At 38.7% G+C, this 19,216-nt stretch overlaps 1 protein-coding gene across 1 annotated transcript; it reads left to right on the top strand.

Annotated features, from left to right (window-relative positions):
• The first annotated feature begins 233 nt into the window (after positions 1 to 233).
• On the top strand, positions 234 to 13,378 carry CRELD2 (cysteine rich with EGF like domains 2). The gene is made up of 10 exons (XM_066318598.1): positions 234 to 487; positions 1,383 to 1,465; positions 2,371 to 2,481; positions 4,773 to 4,864; positions 6,167 to 6,343; positions 7,601 to 7,699; positions 9,287 to 9,364; positions 10,144 to 10,239; positions 11,085 to 11,225; positions 12,771 to 13,378. Exons 1-10 carry the CDS (start codon positions 317 to 319, stop codon positions 12,827 to 12,829), a joined length of 1,107 nt encoding a protein of 368 aa, XP_066174695.1. The 5' UTR covers positions 234 to 316; the 3' UTR covers positions 12,830 to 13,378.
• The last annotated feature ends 5,838 nt before the right edge of the window (positions 13,379 to 19,216 follow it).

The raw sequence follows: 19,216 nt of genomic DNA, 5'->3' as shown, positions 1-19,216 counted from the left end.
CATGATGGCGGCGGCACGCGAGGCCCATGGGCGTCGCTCTCTCCAAGGGCTTTGCCCCGCCCCCCGCCCGGATCTCTGGGCACGCGGGGGGCTCCCATTGGTCCGGAGCGTGGCGGGCGCTGATTGGACCACGTCCCTTCGCTCCGCTGCCTCGACCAACGAGCGGCCGCCGCCGGTGCGCTCGTGGGGCTGAGGCGGAAATCTGAATGGAGCTCGCGGGCCGGGCCGGGCGGGGGCGGGGCGAGCGCGGCTGCCGCTGCTGAGGGGGCTCGGCCGGGCCGGCCCCGCTCCGCGTCCGGGGGTCCCGAGCCGAGCCATGGGGCTCGGCCCCTCTCCTCGCCTGGGCCCTGTGCCGCCACCGTCTCGCGTGGCCTTGGCCGTGCTGCTCTGTGCCGCCCTGTTGCTTCCGCCGCCTGTTCGCTGCGCCGGTGAGCGGCGGCGCTTGGCGTGCTCCACCTGCCGGGGCATCGTGGACAGGTTCAACCAGGTGGGCCGCGGGGTGCGGGTGGACGGCAGGGGTCCGCGGGGCAGCGCCGGCCTCAGGCCGAGCAGTGCCGGCTCCGTGCCCGATGCCGCGGTGCGGGAGCTCCTCCCGGGCCTGTGACGGGACAGCGGCGGGCCCCGCTCCGGCAGCGGCGGCAGCGCTGAGGCGGGTGGGCGGCAGGGCTCCTCCGTCTGTGCCGCCAAAGGCGGTGTGGGGCTTTTTGTGCAGCAAGGCTCTGGCTCCCTTGGAGCGTCTCCGGCTCCATGGGAGGTGCTGGTGGAAAGCTTCGTCCCCAAGCTTTCACTGTTGCCGCTTGCAGCAGCCGTACGTGCGGCACGGTGGATGCTGTGCCGGCAGCCAGGGGCCGGTGCTCGGCGCTCTCCGGACGCGTGTCGGCTGCTGCAGGCTCGCCGGGGCTGCGGGGCTCCTGCCATGTGGCGTTTGGTGGGACCAGAGGGGACAGCTCTGCTCATCGCCCTGGTGTACGGCTGTGTGCTGAACTTACTGCCTGGTGCAGACCGGCCTCTTATCAAAACTGAGGATGGAGAAGTTCTATTCAAATTATAATATATAAATAATAAATTTCCTGAGAGCTTGAGAGAGGAGGGTGTAAAGTTTCATACACGCATGGGTTGGTTTTTTTTGGTAAATCAAGACTGTAACGTGGCCTTGTTTATGTATTAGGAAAATTTAATCAGGTTATGCTGTGATACACACTTCCTCACTTTTCATGCTGTCATTAGCTGTTGCTTTCACTCAGGAGTTTGATCAGCAGCTTGAGACTGAACTATAGTTTATACATGGGGCTTTTCACAATTTTTATATAAGCATTTGTTATTGCTTTTAATTTCTGTTAGAATCAAATCCCGTGTAATTTCTGATACTTTTTATTTTGTAGGGTTTAGCAGATACAGCTAAAAAGAACTTTGGTGGTGGAAACACTGCTTGGGAAGAGAAGACTCTGTCAAAGTATGAGTCCAGGTGAGCTGTCTCAGTATTTCTCATTCAGCTGTGTTTTGTGTTCACTGTGTGTAACTTCACTGTACCAGTATTTATTTGGAACTTAAATATTGAACTTGGTAGCTAAGGTTTCTGCTGTCCAAACCTTAAAGTTTTAATGATTAGAATGTTACATAACATTGTAATCTAAAGGTTACAGTAAAGACTGAAATGCCTTACTATTGCTCTTATTAATTTTGTTTCTGAAAACAACAAAAGGTAATTGTTTCTAATCATAGTAGGGTGGTGTTTTTTTTTCTATTTACCCTTTAAAGTCTCAAGATAATGACTCTAAATAGTGGTCAATAATTTATTGCTAGTCATAAAAGGTACAGAACACTGAAATACTTGATTTAGGATTAAAGCAGTATCTCCTCCTGAGAGTTGTCACTGTTTCAGTGCCAAAGAGAAAGCAGATTATTGTACATGTATCTGGTTAACCATGGAGAAAAGTAACATGACACATTTCTCCTGCATTTCAAAGTCATTTTTTATCTTAGTTGGAGCCCTGAGATGTTACTGTGGGATTCACAGCCTTGTATCAAATAAAAATACATTCAGTTTATTGTTGAGCATAAGAGGAAAGTACCGCACTCAAATTTTCTGGGAAGCTAAAAATTTACCAAACCTACAATCTGCAAACATAGTAAATCCAAGCAGGTCACAAGGTTCTTGTGATCATAATTCTGAGTTTGGAGGCGTTTTTAACTGAAATAATGTTTATTAGTTCTTTACTCTGATATTTGGTGTGTTTTGAAACTAACTCAGGGCACCTCATAAACTAATGAAATATTCTCACTGAAGGCTGGCTGCTCTGTCAGGTCTTGAGTTGTACTGAGTTTAAATAAATTTAAATTAAATTTACAGTTTTTCTTCTCTGCTTGTAGTGAAATTCGTCTTGTAGAGATCATAGAGAATCTGTGTGACAGTAGTAACTTTGAATGTAACAACATGGTTGAAGAACATGAAGAACTTATAGAGAAATGGTGGTTCAAACTGTAAGTATCATTTTCTTGGCAGAGATATTTGTGCAAATAAATTATCTAAGAGGATGAATTGATCATGTTAAATCTTGTGTCTGAAGAATAGCAGTATGATTAATTCTTCATTGTCTTTCAAGCGTTGCCATTGGGTCCAGCTGGTTTCAGGCTAACTTTTAGTATCATGTGCTGCTGTACTATGTTCTGTTTGATGTTCAATTCCAGAAGTGTTGCACCAAAGCATCTATACTTGTTTCTTATACACTCTCTACTTAGTTACCAGTGGGGTGTCAAGGCAAACCAACATTGGAAAGTTTTGAAATTTAGTCCCTTATTTTTTTCCTCTGTCACAAAACTGCAGAGGGCCTTTTGTTCTTGTGAGATTTCTGTTTGTTTGCTTTTTTTCCCCCCAAAACTACATTTTGTTCCCGTGGCAATCAAAAGAATAGTTGGTCCTAATCAGTGTAGAAGTTGGATCTCTTGGGGATGGTAGAGTAGCAGCTGACTTTTCTACCGTCATTTTAAGTTCGACTGGGATTTGTGTTATAGCTGAGCTTTTTGTATGCCAGTCTTAAATGTAATTAGTGCATGGATGGCAGTGGAACTTTTAGATTTCCTAATGTTTGGGGTTTTAGTTCCAAATCACATTTCTTCTAAGTATTTTATACTAATTTAGACTGTTACCACTCCTAATTAGCTAGAGTTCAATAGAGTGAAGTGCCATTATAATGTTCCATAACTGGATAAGGCTTTTTGATTCTTCACTTTCTTCTAAATCACTGCTTTATCCTTTTACCTAACTACACAGGATTGTAAGTATGTTAACATATTGTGAAGGGAATAGAATTGAACAGAGGAGAAGGTAGAGTATTTCAGCTGGAAGGAACTTAAAATGATCATTTAGTTCCTCTGTCTGACCACTTCAGGGCTGATCAGAAGTTAAAGCAGTTGAAGTCAAGGTCATTGTCCATAACACCTCTAAAACAGTGACAGGCTTGGGGCCTCCACTACCTCTCTAGGAACCTGTCCCAGTGTTTGATCGCCCTCTTGGTAAAGAAATGTTTCCTCATGTCCAGTCTAAACCTCTCCTGGTGCAGCTGTGTACCCTTCCCTTGTGTCCTGACATTAAATACAACAGAGATCTGCACCTCCTTCTCCCCTTTCCGTCCTCAGGAAGCTGCAGAGGGCAATGAGGCCACCCCTCCACCTCCTTCTAGACAAGCACAGAGTCCTTAGGTGCTCCTCATAGGACATGCCTTCCAGAAAGGTAAACTATTGCAACACAAAGTCTTTAATTTGGCTACAATTTGCAGAACTGGTCTTAAAGTAGAAAGTTTGACAAAGTAGACTATCTAAAATAATCGAAAGAATTCATAAAATACATTGGATTTTAGAAAGTTTCTGTATTTAATAGACCTTTTGAGTGCATGCAATTGATTGTTTGCCTTCCTTTCTTTGACCTGCAGTATCCAATTGTCATTCAGTTTTTGTGGTAGCTTCCAAAGACAGTTTCTTTGCCCATGAATATCTTGGGTATTTTTTACAAGTTGTTACATAAAGGGTGGTCAATCTCTGGAACAGGTTCCCCATAGCACCAAGCCTGTCAGAGTTTAGGAATCATCTGGAGGACACTCTTGCTCACATAGGTTAGTGTAGGAAGTTCTGTGAGGAGCAGGGAGCTGGACTCCATTAATTGGGAGTGTATGCTGGTGCTCAGGTAGCACATAACTAACTTGTTAATTTTAAAAATGTCTTCTAAAATAATGTTCGATCAATGCTAAAAAAAAAAAAAAAAAAAAAAGAAATTTTAACTCTATCGTCAAGTTGCCATTGATTTGAACAAATGTTAATGTCTCCTCTAAGCTATCTTCTGTATACTTGAGATATATAAAGAAAAACTTGTAGATGTAATACTTGTATATAAAGATACATTAATTAGCTTTAAGACAAAGACATAAATAAGACTGTCTAAACTATATAAAAACTTCCCTAAAAGTAAAGTGTAGAAAAAAGGGAGTGTGCATGTATGAAGATGAATTGATTTTATTTGTTGCTGTTATTTCACTTTTTTCTTAAATATAATCTATAAAATTTGAGTAGAGCTTGTTAGTAGTACTGTATTTTGAAAGGTATGTTTTCAAGTTGGAGGACTTGCAGAAATGGATTCCTGAAATCTTTGGAAGAAGTAGGTTTCTAATCTGTCATGTGCAATAGGTTGCTCTCCCATGTTGTGCTGGGTCAGTTGTGTGAGTTGGCTTTTAAAGAATCTTTGTTCTTTTTATTTGTAAATGAATGTCTCTCATATACAGAAAGAAGAAGTATCCAGATTTGTTTAAGTGGTTTTGCATTGAAACGATAGAAGTTTGCTGCCCTGCTGGAACTTACGGACCTGATTGCCTTGGTAATTTTTCTTCTGAAAAATTCAGTAGCAGATACATTTTTCTTTACCTGTTTGTTGCCTCAAGTTTGCCTGCTTTTCACTGTTTGCATTTTGTTCTCACGCAGCTTCAAGAAAACTATGTATATTTTTAGAATTTATCTATTTTGTTTACCTATTTCTCCCCTGGGAGGAGAAAGATGTTTGATGGTGATGTTCACCAACGAGGTTGAAGAGGTGGCTGCCTGTGTAGCCAATCTTTGGCCTGCTTGTCAAAGTGTACATAAGATGGAGTCAGAAAAATAAAGTAGAGAGGTTTCCCTGCTGACCTTTCTGCTGCCTGCTTCATTCTTTTGTGTCCCTAACAGTGACACCTGTTTGTTTCAGTCTTTACTGTCACAAACAAATACATTATGTATGTATTTCACATGGGACACAGGCTGCTGTGTAGTATGTGCCTGCTTGCTGCCTCATTACTGAGTGGCTACCTTGTGAATATCCTGCCTAAATGAAAGTCTTCTGGGCATGTACAAAGCTGTCCAGGGTTCCAAGATGTGCAGAAACAATCAATCTGATGCTTGTATCCACACCTGACCCATCCTGAAAGGTTCTCTGTAACGTGAAGTCTGTTGTTTAGGTGGCCTTGCAGAATCTCTGTAGACAAGAATCCTTGACCAGTTTCAAGAGTAAAACAACCCAAATGCTGCTGGTGTTTAAATGAAGAAACTTGCAACTGAGGATCAATTAAAAAGGCAAAGAGAAAAATTGGGTGAAAGTAGGGTCTTTGCAAAAGTGATGAGATATATATGGCCTCTGAAGCTGGTAAAATTTATGTATCTCTAGAACTTTGCACCTTGTTAAGAAATTGATTTTTGACCACTTAATATATTGGTAAGAAATAAGTCCCCATTCCCTATATTGATCTAAATGATAACCAATAGACTTTTACAGATGGGATATGAGCCTTCTCAGAGATTCAGAAAAAATAAAGATACCAATTTTATCCAGGAAGCTAGGAAAATAACTAAAATTCTGAGCCATGGTCTTTACCCAAAATCAAATGATAACTGAACTTTCCTGGAGATTGTTTTGAGTTTCACTTATACTTGAATATATTATTGAGCATTGCCTTATTGCAAAACTCTTGGTTACTCTCAAGGGTAAAAATGGCTCTGGGAAATTATATTCTGCTTTAGTGTGACATTTTAAAATTAATTTGTATTTTACTTTCTGTGAAGAGGGAGGGACTTCGGGTGTTTGTGTCTGAGAGTAGAAGGTTATTTCCTTCAACATCTGATTTAAAAAATATTTTTGATCCATTTTTAGCTTGTCTTGGTGGATCAGAAAGACCTTGCCATGGAAATGGCCACTGTGATGGTGATGGTACCCGAGGTGGAGATGGCTCATGCAGCTGTAAGAAGGAGTACACAGGACAATTTTGTTTGGACTGTTCTAGTGGTTACTTCAGTTCCTTGAGAAATGAGACACATTCTGTTTGTACAGGTAACAAAGTCTTAACACATGCTTTGTATCTTTGTGTTACTTCTTCCGTTTTTGCAAGCAAAACTAGAAATGGTTGCAACTAACAAATGTAGAGACAAAACATAGGTTGGTCACTCAGCTTTAGGCATAAAAGACATGTCAGTCAGTTTGGTGGAATTGTAAGGTTTTGCTAAGTTACCTTTCCACATTGCCCTTAATTTTTAAATTGTTTTTTTTTGTTTTGTTTTGTTTTTGGTTTTGGTTTTGGTTTTTTTTGCTTTAAGAAGCAGAATTCATAAAAATCTTTGCTTCTCTGCTTCCAAAGTACTTCCAAAGTGTTAAAATCTTGAGCTGAAATTACTACATGCTGGACTGCTTTAAAAGCTGGGTTTTCCACATGTCTCAGATAAGCTTAAATGGAATAAATGGGCATGGAAACAGTTGATCTGTACTGCAAGCTACTTAGATTCCAGTTAGATTGGCCTAAGTTTAATTTTGAAACAAAGTCAGATCATAGGAATAGAATTTTGCATTGGTTAGATTTTCAATTCATCTTAGACCCTTGATGAGATTCTGCAACAGCTACATCCTGGCCCTGGGGTCTAATAAGATTGTTTTGAAATAGTCTATATTAGTTGGGTTTTTTAAAATCTGGTTGTGTAGTAAATCTTCTATATGATTTGTTTTAGAGTGCAATATATAACATATATATGTTACATAGGGTCTGTTATAAATGCATGCTAAATATATATGTATATTATATGAATATACAGTTGGATTTCTAGTGTATTTTCTTCTGAAGTTCTTCAGAGTTAAATCACTTCACACACTGCTCTCATAGCTAGTTGCAAATGTAAGTAGTGAGGATTCATTAGGTAGGGAAGTTCAGAGTTTGATGTTTAAACTCATGTCCCAGCCTTGAGGAGCTGAGCTAAGTTTGCCTTCCTGATCTCTTCCCAAATATTTTAGAAATTGGACCTGCTACTTCTAGTCACTAGAATTTCTTGGCAGTGTTCTCAGTGGTGCAAATAGCTGTAATTGCTAGGTTTGGTTTCCAGGGGTATTTTGGGATTTTAAGGTTGTTTTGGTCAGATAGCTGCACGTTTCTGTATTGAATCTTGAGCTTATGGAGGTGGCATCTTGTGACTGGGAGTTTCAAGCTACTGAAAAATGATGGCTTCCAGTGAATCCTAAATAAAGTTTCCTCTGAGAATGTGTGTGCCTGAGCTTGTCTTGGGATCTCTTGACAAAACTCAGGTTGTGGTTTTCTCCTCTCAGCCTGCCATGCTGCCTGTAAGACATGTACTGGTTCAAGTAACGAGGACTGCCAAGACTGTAAAGAAGGCTGGATTAAAAATGAAGGTGGAGCTTGTGTGGGTGAGTAATGCTTGGCAGACTTCAAACAGGTTTTGTAGTAACATTGGCTAGTAAGATTAGATGACATCACTTCCAAGTTATATTGTATTTTATGGAAATGATCTGTCAGTTCAGATTTCTACAGTTTTATTAGCCTCTCCCTTCCCTAACTTGTTTGATGTTGCAGGAAAGTAGTAGTTTCTCACCGCTGATTGCCTGGTGAAGATACTTACCTTTATCATACTGTTCATGTCTTTTTAGTTTAATGGAATACATAGGGCAGCAAGTGGAGTATTTCTTTTTAGACAAGAGTTTTCTTGGATTTTATTTGAATGCTAAATGATGTCCTGCTCTTTCAGCTATTTTGTCAATTAGTAGAAGATTCGTATAAACTTAACTACATATTTTGCACTAATTGCACATTTACCTTCACATAGCTTTGTTTTAAATGCTCAACCCTAAAAGTTCAAACACTTCACTAGAAGTCATGCCTGCTAACTTTTCCTGCTGTTGGACAGAAATACCAGGAGACATCAAGCTCATTAATCTCACACCTGTTTCTATCTTAGCATTTAACTTGATTTATGAGGAAATAAGTGTGAAACACTTCAGGAAAAATTCAAACACTAAAAATAATTCCAGTGCAGGAAAGCACTAGGGGAGAGTAACACATTCTGTTTAAGTGATTGAATTTCACCCTTTCTAACATAATTCCTGGAAACTGTGTCATAGAAGTTATGTGAACACTGCTCCTTTTTCAAAGTGCCAGTGAGAACTGGGCTTGAATTACATCTCTGGCAATACCTGCTTAGGCAGCTACTGAGCACTCCCAGTGCATTTTTAAGATGCTTTGATACTCTCTTCTGTACAGCTGGGTTTTTTTCAAATAATTATTGTCACTAATGAACTACAAATCAATTGAGTAATCAGTAGGAATGATGTGTGCAGCAACAGAATGAGTGACAGCAGTGACAGGAGCAGAGGGACTGAAATAGCCTGTCTTTGAATTTTTTAATGAAATACTGTTGCACCCTCTCCTCAAAGTCATAAGCCTTGCATGTTTTAACTCTGCAGTGGAGAGTTTCAGCTTGACTGGTCTTAATATAATCATAACCTGGTTTGTTCCAATTTGCTTTGTGCAGGATGCTAAGAGGCACCACATGTATCGGCATTAGTATAAGCATTTTAGTCATATAAAAAGTTCTGTAGCTTGGTAATGTAGGAGTACAGGAGAAAATAGTGTTCCAAAACAATAGCCTGTCTGCTTGTTTGTTATATTTGCATAAATGCATGACTTGAAAATGACAAGGATTGCAAGTATCCTGCAAGTTTATTTAATTTTAGCTGTTGAATTTCTGATACATCTCTTATAGTCTCAGCTCAAGCATTTAAATTTGAGTTTTGATTTTCTAATGCAGGTTTCAGGTGAACAAAACAGCATATGTTCAGTATGTTTACCATGCTAGTTCTGCCTCTACCATGTTACATGACCCCAAACTCATTGCAACAACTGTTCTCAGTGCAGTCACTTTATAGCATTCTGAGTCTGAATCTGGCTGTTTAATCATGACTACTATTTTAGGTAACTTGTCACTTTTTATCTTTCAGATTTAGATGAATGTGCTACTTCTCCTTGCAAAGATCACCAGTATTGTTTGAACACAGATGGATCTTTCTCATGCAAAGGTTTCTTTCCAATCTGCTGTTGTATTTTACTGTCTAGAATCCTAAACTAATGCTAGAGGTAATGCTTAGAAAATGCATGATAGGTATTTGGTACAGTGTGGTCTGATCCTCACTGGGCATGGGGAGGATGAGGCTTTAGACCTATTGTATGAGGAAAAACAAGAGGTTTCTGGTTATTTCTAATTGTTTTTTGTGAGACCCCCCATCTTGAGTACTGCATCCAGCTCTGGGGCCTCTAACACAAGGAAAACATGGACGTGCCTGAGACCAGAGAACAGCTATGAAGATCTTGATCAAGAGGGTCACCTCCCCTGTAAGGACAGGCTGAGAGAGCTGGGATTGTCCATTCTGCACAAGAGAAGGCTCCAGAGCCTTCCAGTACCTAGAGGCCTACAACAAAGGTGGAGAAGGACTTTTTACAAGGGCATGTAGTGGACAAGACAAGGGGGAATGGTTTCAAGCTGAAATAGAGTAGGCTTAGATTAGATATTAGGAAGAAAATCTTTACTATGAGGGTGTTGAGGCACTGGACCTGAGAAGTTATGAATGTTTTGTCCTTGGTTGTATTCAAAGACTGCTTGGATGGAATTCTAAGTTACCTGGTCTAGTGAAAGGTAGAAAGGTTCCAAGCCTATGGCAGGGGGCTTGGAACTAGATGATCTTCAAGGTCAACTTCCATCCAAAGCCATTCTATGATTCCTTGTATGGGTAAGCTTTAAGGGTGGTATTTTAAACTCCAAATATACAATTTTTTTATCCATAAAATATTTTTTCTTTAGCCTGTGATGCCAGCTGTGTAGGTTGCACAGGAGAAGGTTCTGAAAAATGTAAGACCTGCGCATCTGGATACGTGAAGGAAGATGAGAAGTGTTCAGGTTGGTGGATTCAGCAGTACCTGGGAACCATGCTGGTTAGCTCACTCTTGGTTAGCTATGCTGAGGAGCTCCTGTGTACATTCACAGTAGTGTGCGTCAGCTTTCCTGCCTCTCAGTGTGCCCAGTCATTCTGGAATTAGCTGCAAAGATGTTCTCAATTAATTCCTTTCTATTACTGAGCTAATTTGCTTGACAAGGCTTAAAGTGAACCACTGGTATGAACGAACAAGGTATTTTATAGTAGGTTCAGGAAACAGCTACGTGAGTCTTTTGTCAGTTACTTACCACTTCATCAGATCTGTGTTTTCTATTAATTTTGTAACAGAAAGGCATTCTGATAATCCATCAGAATGCCATAATGTCCAAGTTCAAATTATATTCATTCTTAGTGAATTATAATGTGAAATTAGACTTCCTGTGTGGGAAAGAGTAGAACATATGCATAATCTGAAGTAGCTTTTAACTGTGATGATGTAGTATTTACAAGCTCTGTTCCCTTTAGCTATACTTCAATGGCATAAATAGAAAATGACTGTGGGGGAAATGTTCAGTAGGTTAAAATGAATTGCCTAATTGTGACAAACATAACTGCTTAATACGTTTCTCCATACAGGGACCTGTAAAACATTAAAAAACAGCACTACTGGGTGTTACCGGAATAACTTTGAAACAGTCCAAATCATTAAGAAATAGATTATTTAACAGAAGTTAAATCTGTTGCAGCAGCATTCTGCTCCTCAGTGATTTGCATATTTGAGTAGAATTTTGTTTAAATAACTGAGCACAAATAAGGTTTTTAACAAAGTAACAGCAATGGACTCTTTCTTTCCCTGTGCTATCTCTAGATATAGATGAATGTAACCTTCCTGAAAAGGTCTGCACAAAAGAGAATCAAGACTGTGTTAATACATCAGGTAGCTACAAGTGTGTATGTTCAGAAGGGTTTGAAGATAAGGATGGAACATGTGTTCAAACTGTAAAACCAGGCAAGTAGCTATTCAGAGACAATTAAACAAAAATATGTTGTATCAACCACTTCGAGTTTTATTTAAGTCTAAGGGTCTAGTTACTTGTAAACCCCTCTGTATTATTTCTCATCTTCATACAGCTCTGGTCTGTATCAATAGTTTATAGTGTAGACCTCACTCTGACCTTGTGGGTTTTTTGCTTTAAGATAGTTTATGTTTTTAAATATTCTCTTCTTGTGTTATGACATTTTTGCTTATCTCAAGGTTGTGGTTTGAAGTCACTTAAGGGTTTGGCTTTGTTACATAAAATGAGCTAGCAAATTGCTGCTGTCATAAAAATGAGTTTGATTCCCACTTCTTTCCTTATCATTAATTCTGACTTAAGGGTTTATCTGATTGCATGCAGTCTTCAACTCATTGAAATCTCAGAAAATCACAAATTTAAGAAAGAATTAAGAATTCTTTTTGCTGGATAACAAAGCTGAATTTGTTTATTTTGGGATCATGTGAGTGCCAGAGCTGGTGTTAAGGTGAAAGTGGGGAAGACATCGACCTGTCAGTCACAGGGAGCTGTTTAGCTTCACTTAAATTATACCTTCAGTCAAAAAATTCAGCTGTCATTTTTTTCTAGGATATGTTGACCCATATGAACAGAACTACATCCATTAAATGTTCCATTACTCCATCTAGGCCTCTTTTACAATTCCGAAGAGAAAGATAGGATTATTTTGCAATAAGAGCTGTAGGAGAATAGATGAGAGACACCTAATTTCATACCTTTGTTTTATTTCAACTTCTTAGCTTGTTTGGGTTGATTTTTGTCTTCCCATTTCCATCCCCAAGACTGATTTTTCATCTTGCACTAATAAGTTGTAAAGATAGGTGTTGTATTTCTGCTCAAGGCCACTCAGTTCATTCCTTTTACTCTCAGTGCTCACTGTTATTAGTCCTTTAGAAGTTACTTACTTCTCTGATAGACATATGGAGGGTATCAATTACTACCTTTGCTAATGTGGTACGACATTTTGGCACTAAAAGTAAAATAGAAGGTTGACAAATTGACTTAGGATTGTTTTTGTTTATTTAGCTAATGCTTTTCCTAATATATTGAAATTGCTCTGCTTTTTTAAAGGTTGTTTAACATCTGAACTGAGCAGTTTGTACTATAAAAAACAATTCTGAGTAAGATTTGCCCTGTTTTTTCAAATACCAGAGCTGCTACTGACAGGTTCTGTGGAAAGAAGGAAATTCACTATGAATAGCTGAAAACAAAAGCCTAGAATAGACGTGCCTGTGCTTTTTTTTTTTCCTTCTATTAATAATATAATACCAGTTTATTTGAAACATTTTGTTTACATATAGTAAAAAATATAAATAAAAGCTTAGGTTAGGAGAATAGTGTAAGTAGGTGTTATATAGGGCTTAATTGCTTCTCTGATCTTGATAAATGTTAATTTGTGTTTCTCTTTAAAAAAATCCTAATTTCAAAAATCATAGTTATATATAATTATATATGCAATTGATAGTAGATTTGTCTTCTAATTGTTATATTTAACTTCACAGGAGAGGAAGTAGAGAGTGGAACAACTGAACCTTCACATACTGAACATGCTGACTTATGATCTGCGTTCAGAACCAAAAGACATTCCTATGTAAAGTTTTAAATTATTGGACTAAGCCTCTGCTAGCTGACATACTGTGGAAGTGGTATGAAATATGCAGGTTGCCATTAAGACTTTTTTTAAAATGGTGACAACCTGCTCTTTAAGCTGCATTTCTTTATTCTTAAATTCCACTTTTTATATAGTTCTTCAAAAACAACATTCTAGATTGGTTACTATAAAATTTGAATGAACATGATACTGTACCCAGCAACTGTAAACAACTTGCAGGCTTCTCATTCTAGTGCCTACTGAAAACTGTTATCTTCTGGAAGAATTTAGTTGCACTTCATAATTCAAGGAAAATTTAGACTGAAGTTTGTTGTTTCTAATCATGAGAAATATTTCTCTAACTGAAATACAGCTTCTGGAAATTGTGAAAGGGAATCTCTTGGTGGGGGGGAGGGAAGCACTGTTCCCTTAAACAAAATAGAATGCCTAATATTGCATTCAATAAAGGTTTATTTTGTTGGAATGTGCCTTAAAATTTTTAAGATGTTAATACCTTGATGTGTTGTCATGACTATTTTTCTTTTAAATCCGTGAAAAAAAACCCAAAACCACAATGGCAACCCAAACAACCCTCAAAAAAACCCAAAAACCCCCAGAACTTTGTAAACTGTATTTCAGTTCAGCACTGAATTCTAGCACTCAGTTGTATTGGAATATACATGAAATAAAAACCTCAACAACAATATCCCTTCTTTCACATGCACTTTCCTCTAAAGGAAGAATTATGTCAACTTAGCTTTTCAAAGGCAGGTAAACCAGTCTTTCTGACTGATGCTTGCATCAGCTATGTAAACTAGTTTAGAAAGTGATGAAAAGTAGGTTTGGCTAGCACACACCCACAGTGGCTCATAGTTACCATGTGAGTACTCTCTAGAATTGATGGATTCAGGACTTTGACTACGGCCTACTGCTGTGTGTAATAGCTTGCTGTCTACTGCAGAGCAAGCATTCCACAATCCATTTTTCATCTTTAGCCATTTTAGAGGGAAAGCTTATAAGCATAGCATAGACACAACTTCCTTATATGTTGTCTCTGAGCTTAAAAGCAAGTATAAGAGCTAAAATGGATATATCCTGTAGGATTGTCACAGCTGTAAATAAAATAGGGACCACCATGTCCAGTTTGTGGTGGAAGTGAGTAAAGTTTAGAATGCATTGTGGTGCTAGATTCAGGGAGTATAACAAGGGGTTGTGGAATACAACTAAGAAGAGCACAGTTTAGGCTTGACTATAAAGAAGTTATACACAGCACCCTGAGGTAAGGGGGCATAAAAAGGCTATGAATAAGAAAATAATAAAGATCAGACATTTTCTGTGTACTTCTAAAGACTTTTGTTCAAACTCAGTCACAGTTCAGTTTATGAAGAGTGCATGGAGGATTTGTATGTGTTAGGTACATAGGAGAATATTGTACAAAATCTGATTCTGTTGGATTCTTATGTTAAAAGCTCTCTAAGCTGATCTTGTGCATGGTAGTTTAAATACCTTGTGGTACTAATGTATCTGTAACAGTTTTCTTTAAGTCAGTTTACTTTAGCTCTTATATCTAGATGTTTCTTAATTGGCCAGTCAGAGTAAGAAATCTTCAGTGCTTCCTCAGCTGTAGTTATCAAAGGTGGGCCTATTTGCCACAAAACCTTGCAAGTTGGAGGGGTAGGCATTGTATTTAATGAGTACTAAATTATTAAAGGGAGGGAAAAGTAGGCAGTTTGGGAAGCCCATGGAATACAACTCAAGGGTCTTTAGTGTTTTTTAGTATAGGTGCAGCCATCATTGGCCCCTAAGGCTTCTGCAGGAGTGTAGCTTCTCTATGTTACCCACTCACATGTAACTCCCAGGTGTTGCAGGCTGTGGCATGAATGGTCGTTAATCATAACAGGAAATGTTGGTTCTGTTCAGAAACTACCATCAGCTCATACTCAAGGGAATTGTCTGTCCAGTACAAACTCTTCTATTAATGTTCCCAGTGTGAAATAATGCTTCCCTATGAAGAAGAATTTGCTACTCGAAGTTCCTTTCAGCTTCTTTGGGACTCTGGGGGATACCTGATGAGGTTCTTCCCTACATTGTGGAAGCATTTGCTTCCCACCTGCCAAAGCTTTGGACAGAAACCCTTAACTGAATTGTCCTAGTGAGGGTCAACTCTGAAATTAACTGATAACAACCAACTCTTCCTCACCTGCCCTGCAAAAATAATGAGTAGTCTGATACAACCAGACTGTTTTTCAGTTCTGGAGAAAAATTATTTCAGCTTTCCATTATCAGATTAGAACCATCAGAGTGTTGTTCCTTACAAAACATACAGGTGTAGTACCTGGGTATTAGGAGTCACTAATATTCAATTTTTTTCTCAGTTCTCCCATTCTGCTGCCACCAATTACAGGCACATGTTGCTCTGCATTAATTTTTTGTGGGGTCCAGAAAGGTGAATTCAAATATTTAGGGCTTTCACTGAAGGAATATTGGCCAAGGTATGTATGTGATAAATCTTTAGTACTATGCTACTGTCTAATGTCCTCTTGATGCTGAGTTTTTGAAGAGCTTGTTCCCTTGTTTTGTTCTGTATTCTCCTTTAACTATGTCAGACTAATTACTGCTCCATTTTAGAAGTTGAAACTAAAAACTGTTTTGAATGTACTTAATCCTTTTTTCCCCCCTCTGTCTTGAATACAGTGTGGGTTCGACTCTGAGCTGTCTTGTGTTTTGCCCTTTATAATCAGAATGGAGGGTGTGGAAGAGCAGGATTTGAACTGATTAGCAGAAAGTGGTGATGAAGGTCAAGTGCATTTTGTTAACCAAGCCAGTCCAGACTAAAAATACTTTCTACTGTATATGTTAATATTATGGTGCTAAAAGAAAGTGAGCTGTTTCCATTAAATTTTTCATTGGATTTTAAGGACATCTGGTTATGTGGTACAAGACTGTACTTAGGGTTGTCTGGAATTATAGGTCTCATGTCCAACTGTACAAACATGTTGGTAAATACTTCAGAAGTGATCTGAGATACCCAACAAACAAGATTTATGCCTCAATGAAGTGTTGGTTAGTACTTCTGTCACAAATACCAAGGTGAGCTTCTAGACCCACACCTATGATTTATTTTGTAAACTTCATACTATGCAACCAAACTGGAAGAGGCATCCCTTTTCCTAGATTCTTTTGCTGTTACTTTGGAGTTTCTTGACCTAAAACAAAGTGGGTTTTTGCCATGGGAAATAGTACTGAGTAGTGTATCTAGGCACTTGAAAGGACAAGATTCTCTTGTATATGATAGCTGCACTCCATGGAAGCTCCAGAAAAGTTTCCAGGACCAAGTAAACTTAGAAACCTTCATGTTTCAATTAAGGCACTAAACAAGACCAGGAAGGCAGTCTCAAGTATGCAGCATCTGTACCACAATCCTGCAGTGTCTAAACTTAGAAGTCAAGGTATGTGCTGAAATGTTTTCAGCTGAAGATTGGTGCATAATACTGAATATTTTCTTTGATGTGAATTCCCAACATGTCTGTAATAGACACTGAGTTCATATCAAAGTGTAATGCCATCCATTCCTAAATAGGCTAAATGAATTATCTTTTACAGAACACCTTGATGACTTTGGTAATTCAGTGATCACCTGGAAAAGGCTCAAATCATGATCTTCTTTCTCTCATAATCTTTAGCACCTTTAGGAATGTCCGTAAGTTATAGACAAGATCAGGACACCAGTAACTGTAAAATATATGGGATATATTGTGCAAACACAGGACTTTTTATGGATGATGAGGACTGATCATACATCAACATGTATGGGAGAGGTACTACTGAGGCAGTTGTCAGTTGAAGGGTCAAACAGTGACATTTAGAAGTTGAAAAAACACCAAGATTTGTGAAAATCACACTTCTAGCATAAAGCTCTCAGTGTATGTGGCACTATGTGGATATATTGAGACAATTCTCCCTGATGAATAGGGTGCACCCTACCCTTCAGGTTATTTTCAGACCATTCTTAATACCGCACAAAGTTAGGCACACAAATAATTGAAGTTTGCCTTAACAGGTCACTGACTGAAAAAAATGTGTTGAGATAAAAATAAGCAACAAAACCCTCAGCAGTAAAATAAAAGCTTTAAAAACATCCAAGTCCTGGTTCATATATAGCAATAATATAAAGGATAGTAGTCCATAATAGTCCTAGCTGACCTGATACCCCTCCCTTCCCTCTGTCTGTCAGACTGCTATGGATTGTTGCCTAAGATTGTATTTTATCTGTTCTGAAAGGAATCTTCTGAGGCTGTTCAAAGCAACTGCTTGTGCTTTCCTTTTTTTTTCCCCTTCCTTGTATCAAAATGGAATTTTTCTCATCCCTTTCAGCAGCTTCACACCTTGTCTATTTTCATGGTTTCATTTGCTGCAGACATGCCCATAGCAGCCCTAATACTCTTCAAATCCCTTGGTGATTCTTCTCCAAGTGGCTTTGGCTTTCTTGATTCCATGCCTTCATGCTAAGACAGTGGCTCTGTATTCCTTCCAGGTCACTTGCCACTGTTCCTACCTTGTGTGTTCCTTTTTATGACTTTAGTCAGGAGCTCGTTGTTCATGCTTGTCAGCTTCCTGCCGCCTTTGCTTGATTTCCCACACACCAGGGTTGGAGAAAGTGATCACTGAAAATCAGCCACATGCCTTGGACCCTTCTGTCCAGGACTGTCTGCCTTAGCTCTCCTCTCATGCTGATGCCTGAACTGCCCAGTCTCCTCTTCTGATATAAAGGGTTATGATCCTGCTGCTGCTTTGAAGATAAAATAGTGTTTTGTTACACTTCATAATCTACTGTTGAGGTGAAAATTTTGTCTCTCTACGTAATGATGCTTTTTTGTTGAATCCAATGCTGCTTCTTCAGTCTTGGTGGGGTGACTGCAGGCTCTTTGGGACTAAGGGTCAGCTTTCTGATCTGCTTTTCTTAGAGATATGCTCTAGTCCTCACATTTCCCCAGTTTGCATCACAGCATTTGATGTATAGGATTCACATCCAGCACTGGATCCACTAGTGCAGGAACTGCATCACCAGTAGCTGGAAAGTTCTGTAGCTCGAAGAAAGTGCTTTTATTGCTGAATTTTGTATTCACAGTGCAATAAAACCTAAGAGGGGAAAAAAAAGAAAACACATAAATAGCACTTTAAATACATATTAGGGCCGCTATGTCAGTATTTTTAAGCATATTTGAGAACTTGTGGATACTTTGGTGGTGGTGCTTCATGTTTTGCAAATTGTGATGTGCACATAATGTATCATTTTGGTAGATTATGTATACAGTAACTTCATAAATCTATCTCTGGGGGAGTTTTGATAGATAGCATACTTGGACTATGCAAATTTATCTTCCTTGAGGAAAAAAGAAAAAGCTCCTTAAATAAAATAATAATAAAATAAAATCAGTTCTGGTTCACACTGATTTTATCAGTGGCTTCTGGGAATTTGGTACAGATCGTGTTATTCTTGCCCATTCTGTGTACCAGTAAGAAATTCTCTGTAATTAAAAAACAAACAAACATTGATTTTCTTTAGTATTTCTTAGTTTTTTAAAAAAAGTTTTGGGGTTTGTTTTTGGTTTTGGGGGGTTTTTTAGGGTTTTTTGTTTGTTTGTTTGTTTTTGTTTTTGTTTTTTAAATGAGATGGAGGAAGAAGGAATTAACACTATAAAACTAAAAAATAAAGTGTCCTACTTACTCAGATATTTTGTTTGTTTCTTTCTTTTTCGTGTTTTTGGATTTTTTGTTTGGTTGATTGGTTGGTTTGGTTTGTTTGGTTTTGGTTTTGGTTTTTCTTTTCATAGATAAAATGGCTGGCTAAAAAAAGGGATGTGTGAATAAATTAGTCAGTATTCTAACAAGCAAGACCTTCTGGGTCATCTTATTCTTCCCTTGCCAGTGTAGCATTACTCTCTCCATGCCATTCACAATTCAGCATCTAATTAAAAAATTGCTGAGGTAATGTATTTTCCACTGTTCCACATTATTATATTTATCAGAATAAATTATCATTTGATAGTAATTCATTTTAGTGACTAGCACAATAAACAAGAACTCTCCCACGTGCGGCTGTGATTATGCCTCACTTGTTTGAGGTAATGCACAGACACCAAAGATTGTCCTCTGTTAGATCTTGGGTTTTAAAAAGGTGGAAGAGAAACATTCAGGGAACTGAAACTTATCTTTGACCTTTAGCATAAAAAATATGCAGCTTTTTAGTTGGCTTTCAAATTTTCTGGTTTCAGGAATAAGCAGTGTCACATTTTTAAGCACTAAAGCAAAGAAGACCAGAAACTACTATTTAGAAAAGCATAACTACAGTTGACA

This window comes from Sylvia atricapilla, chromosome 5, assembly GCF_009819655.1.
Source record: "Sylvia atricapilla isolate bSylAtr1 chromosome 5, bSylAtr1.pri, whole genome shotgun sequence".
Classification (NCBI taxonomy): domain Eukaryota; kingdom Metazoa; phylum Chordata; class Aves; order Passeriformes; family Sylviidae; genus Sylvia; species Sylvia atricapilla.
Note: the sequence above shows the minus strand (reverse complement) of the source record. Positions and strands in the feature narration are given on the sequence as shown.

Bases quoted from the DNA above. Each gene is read 5' to 3' on its own strand.
- CRELD2 (XM_066318598.1), top strand. From the start codon at position 317: ATGGGGCTCGGCCCCTCTCCTCGCCTGGGCCCTGTGCCGCCACCGTCT. The intron at 4,865-6,166 runs GTAATTTTTCTT...ATCCATTTTTAG, and splicing joins TTACGGACCTGATTGCCTTG to CTTGTCTTGGTGGATCAGAA. The intron at 10,240-11,084 runs GTTGGTGGATTC...TGCTATCTCTAG, and splicing joins GGAAGATGAGAAGTGTTCAG to ATATAGATGAATGTAACCTT.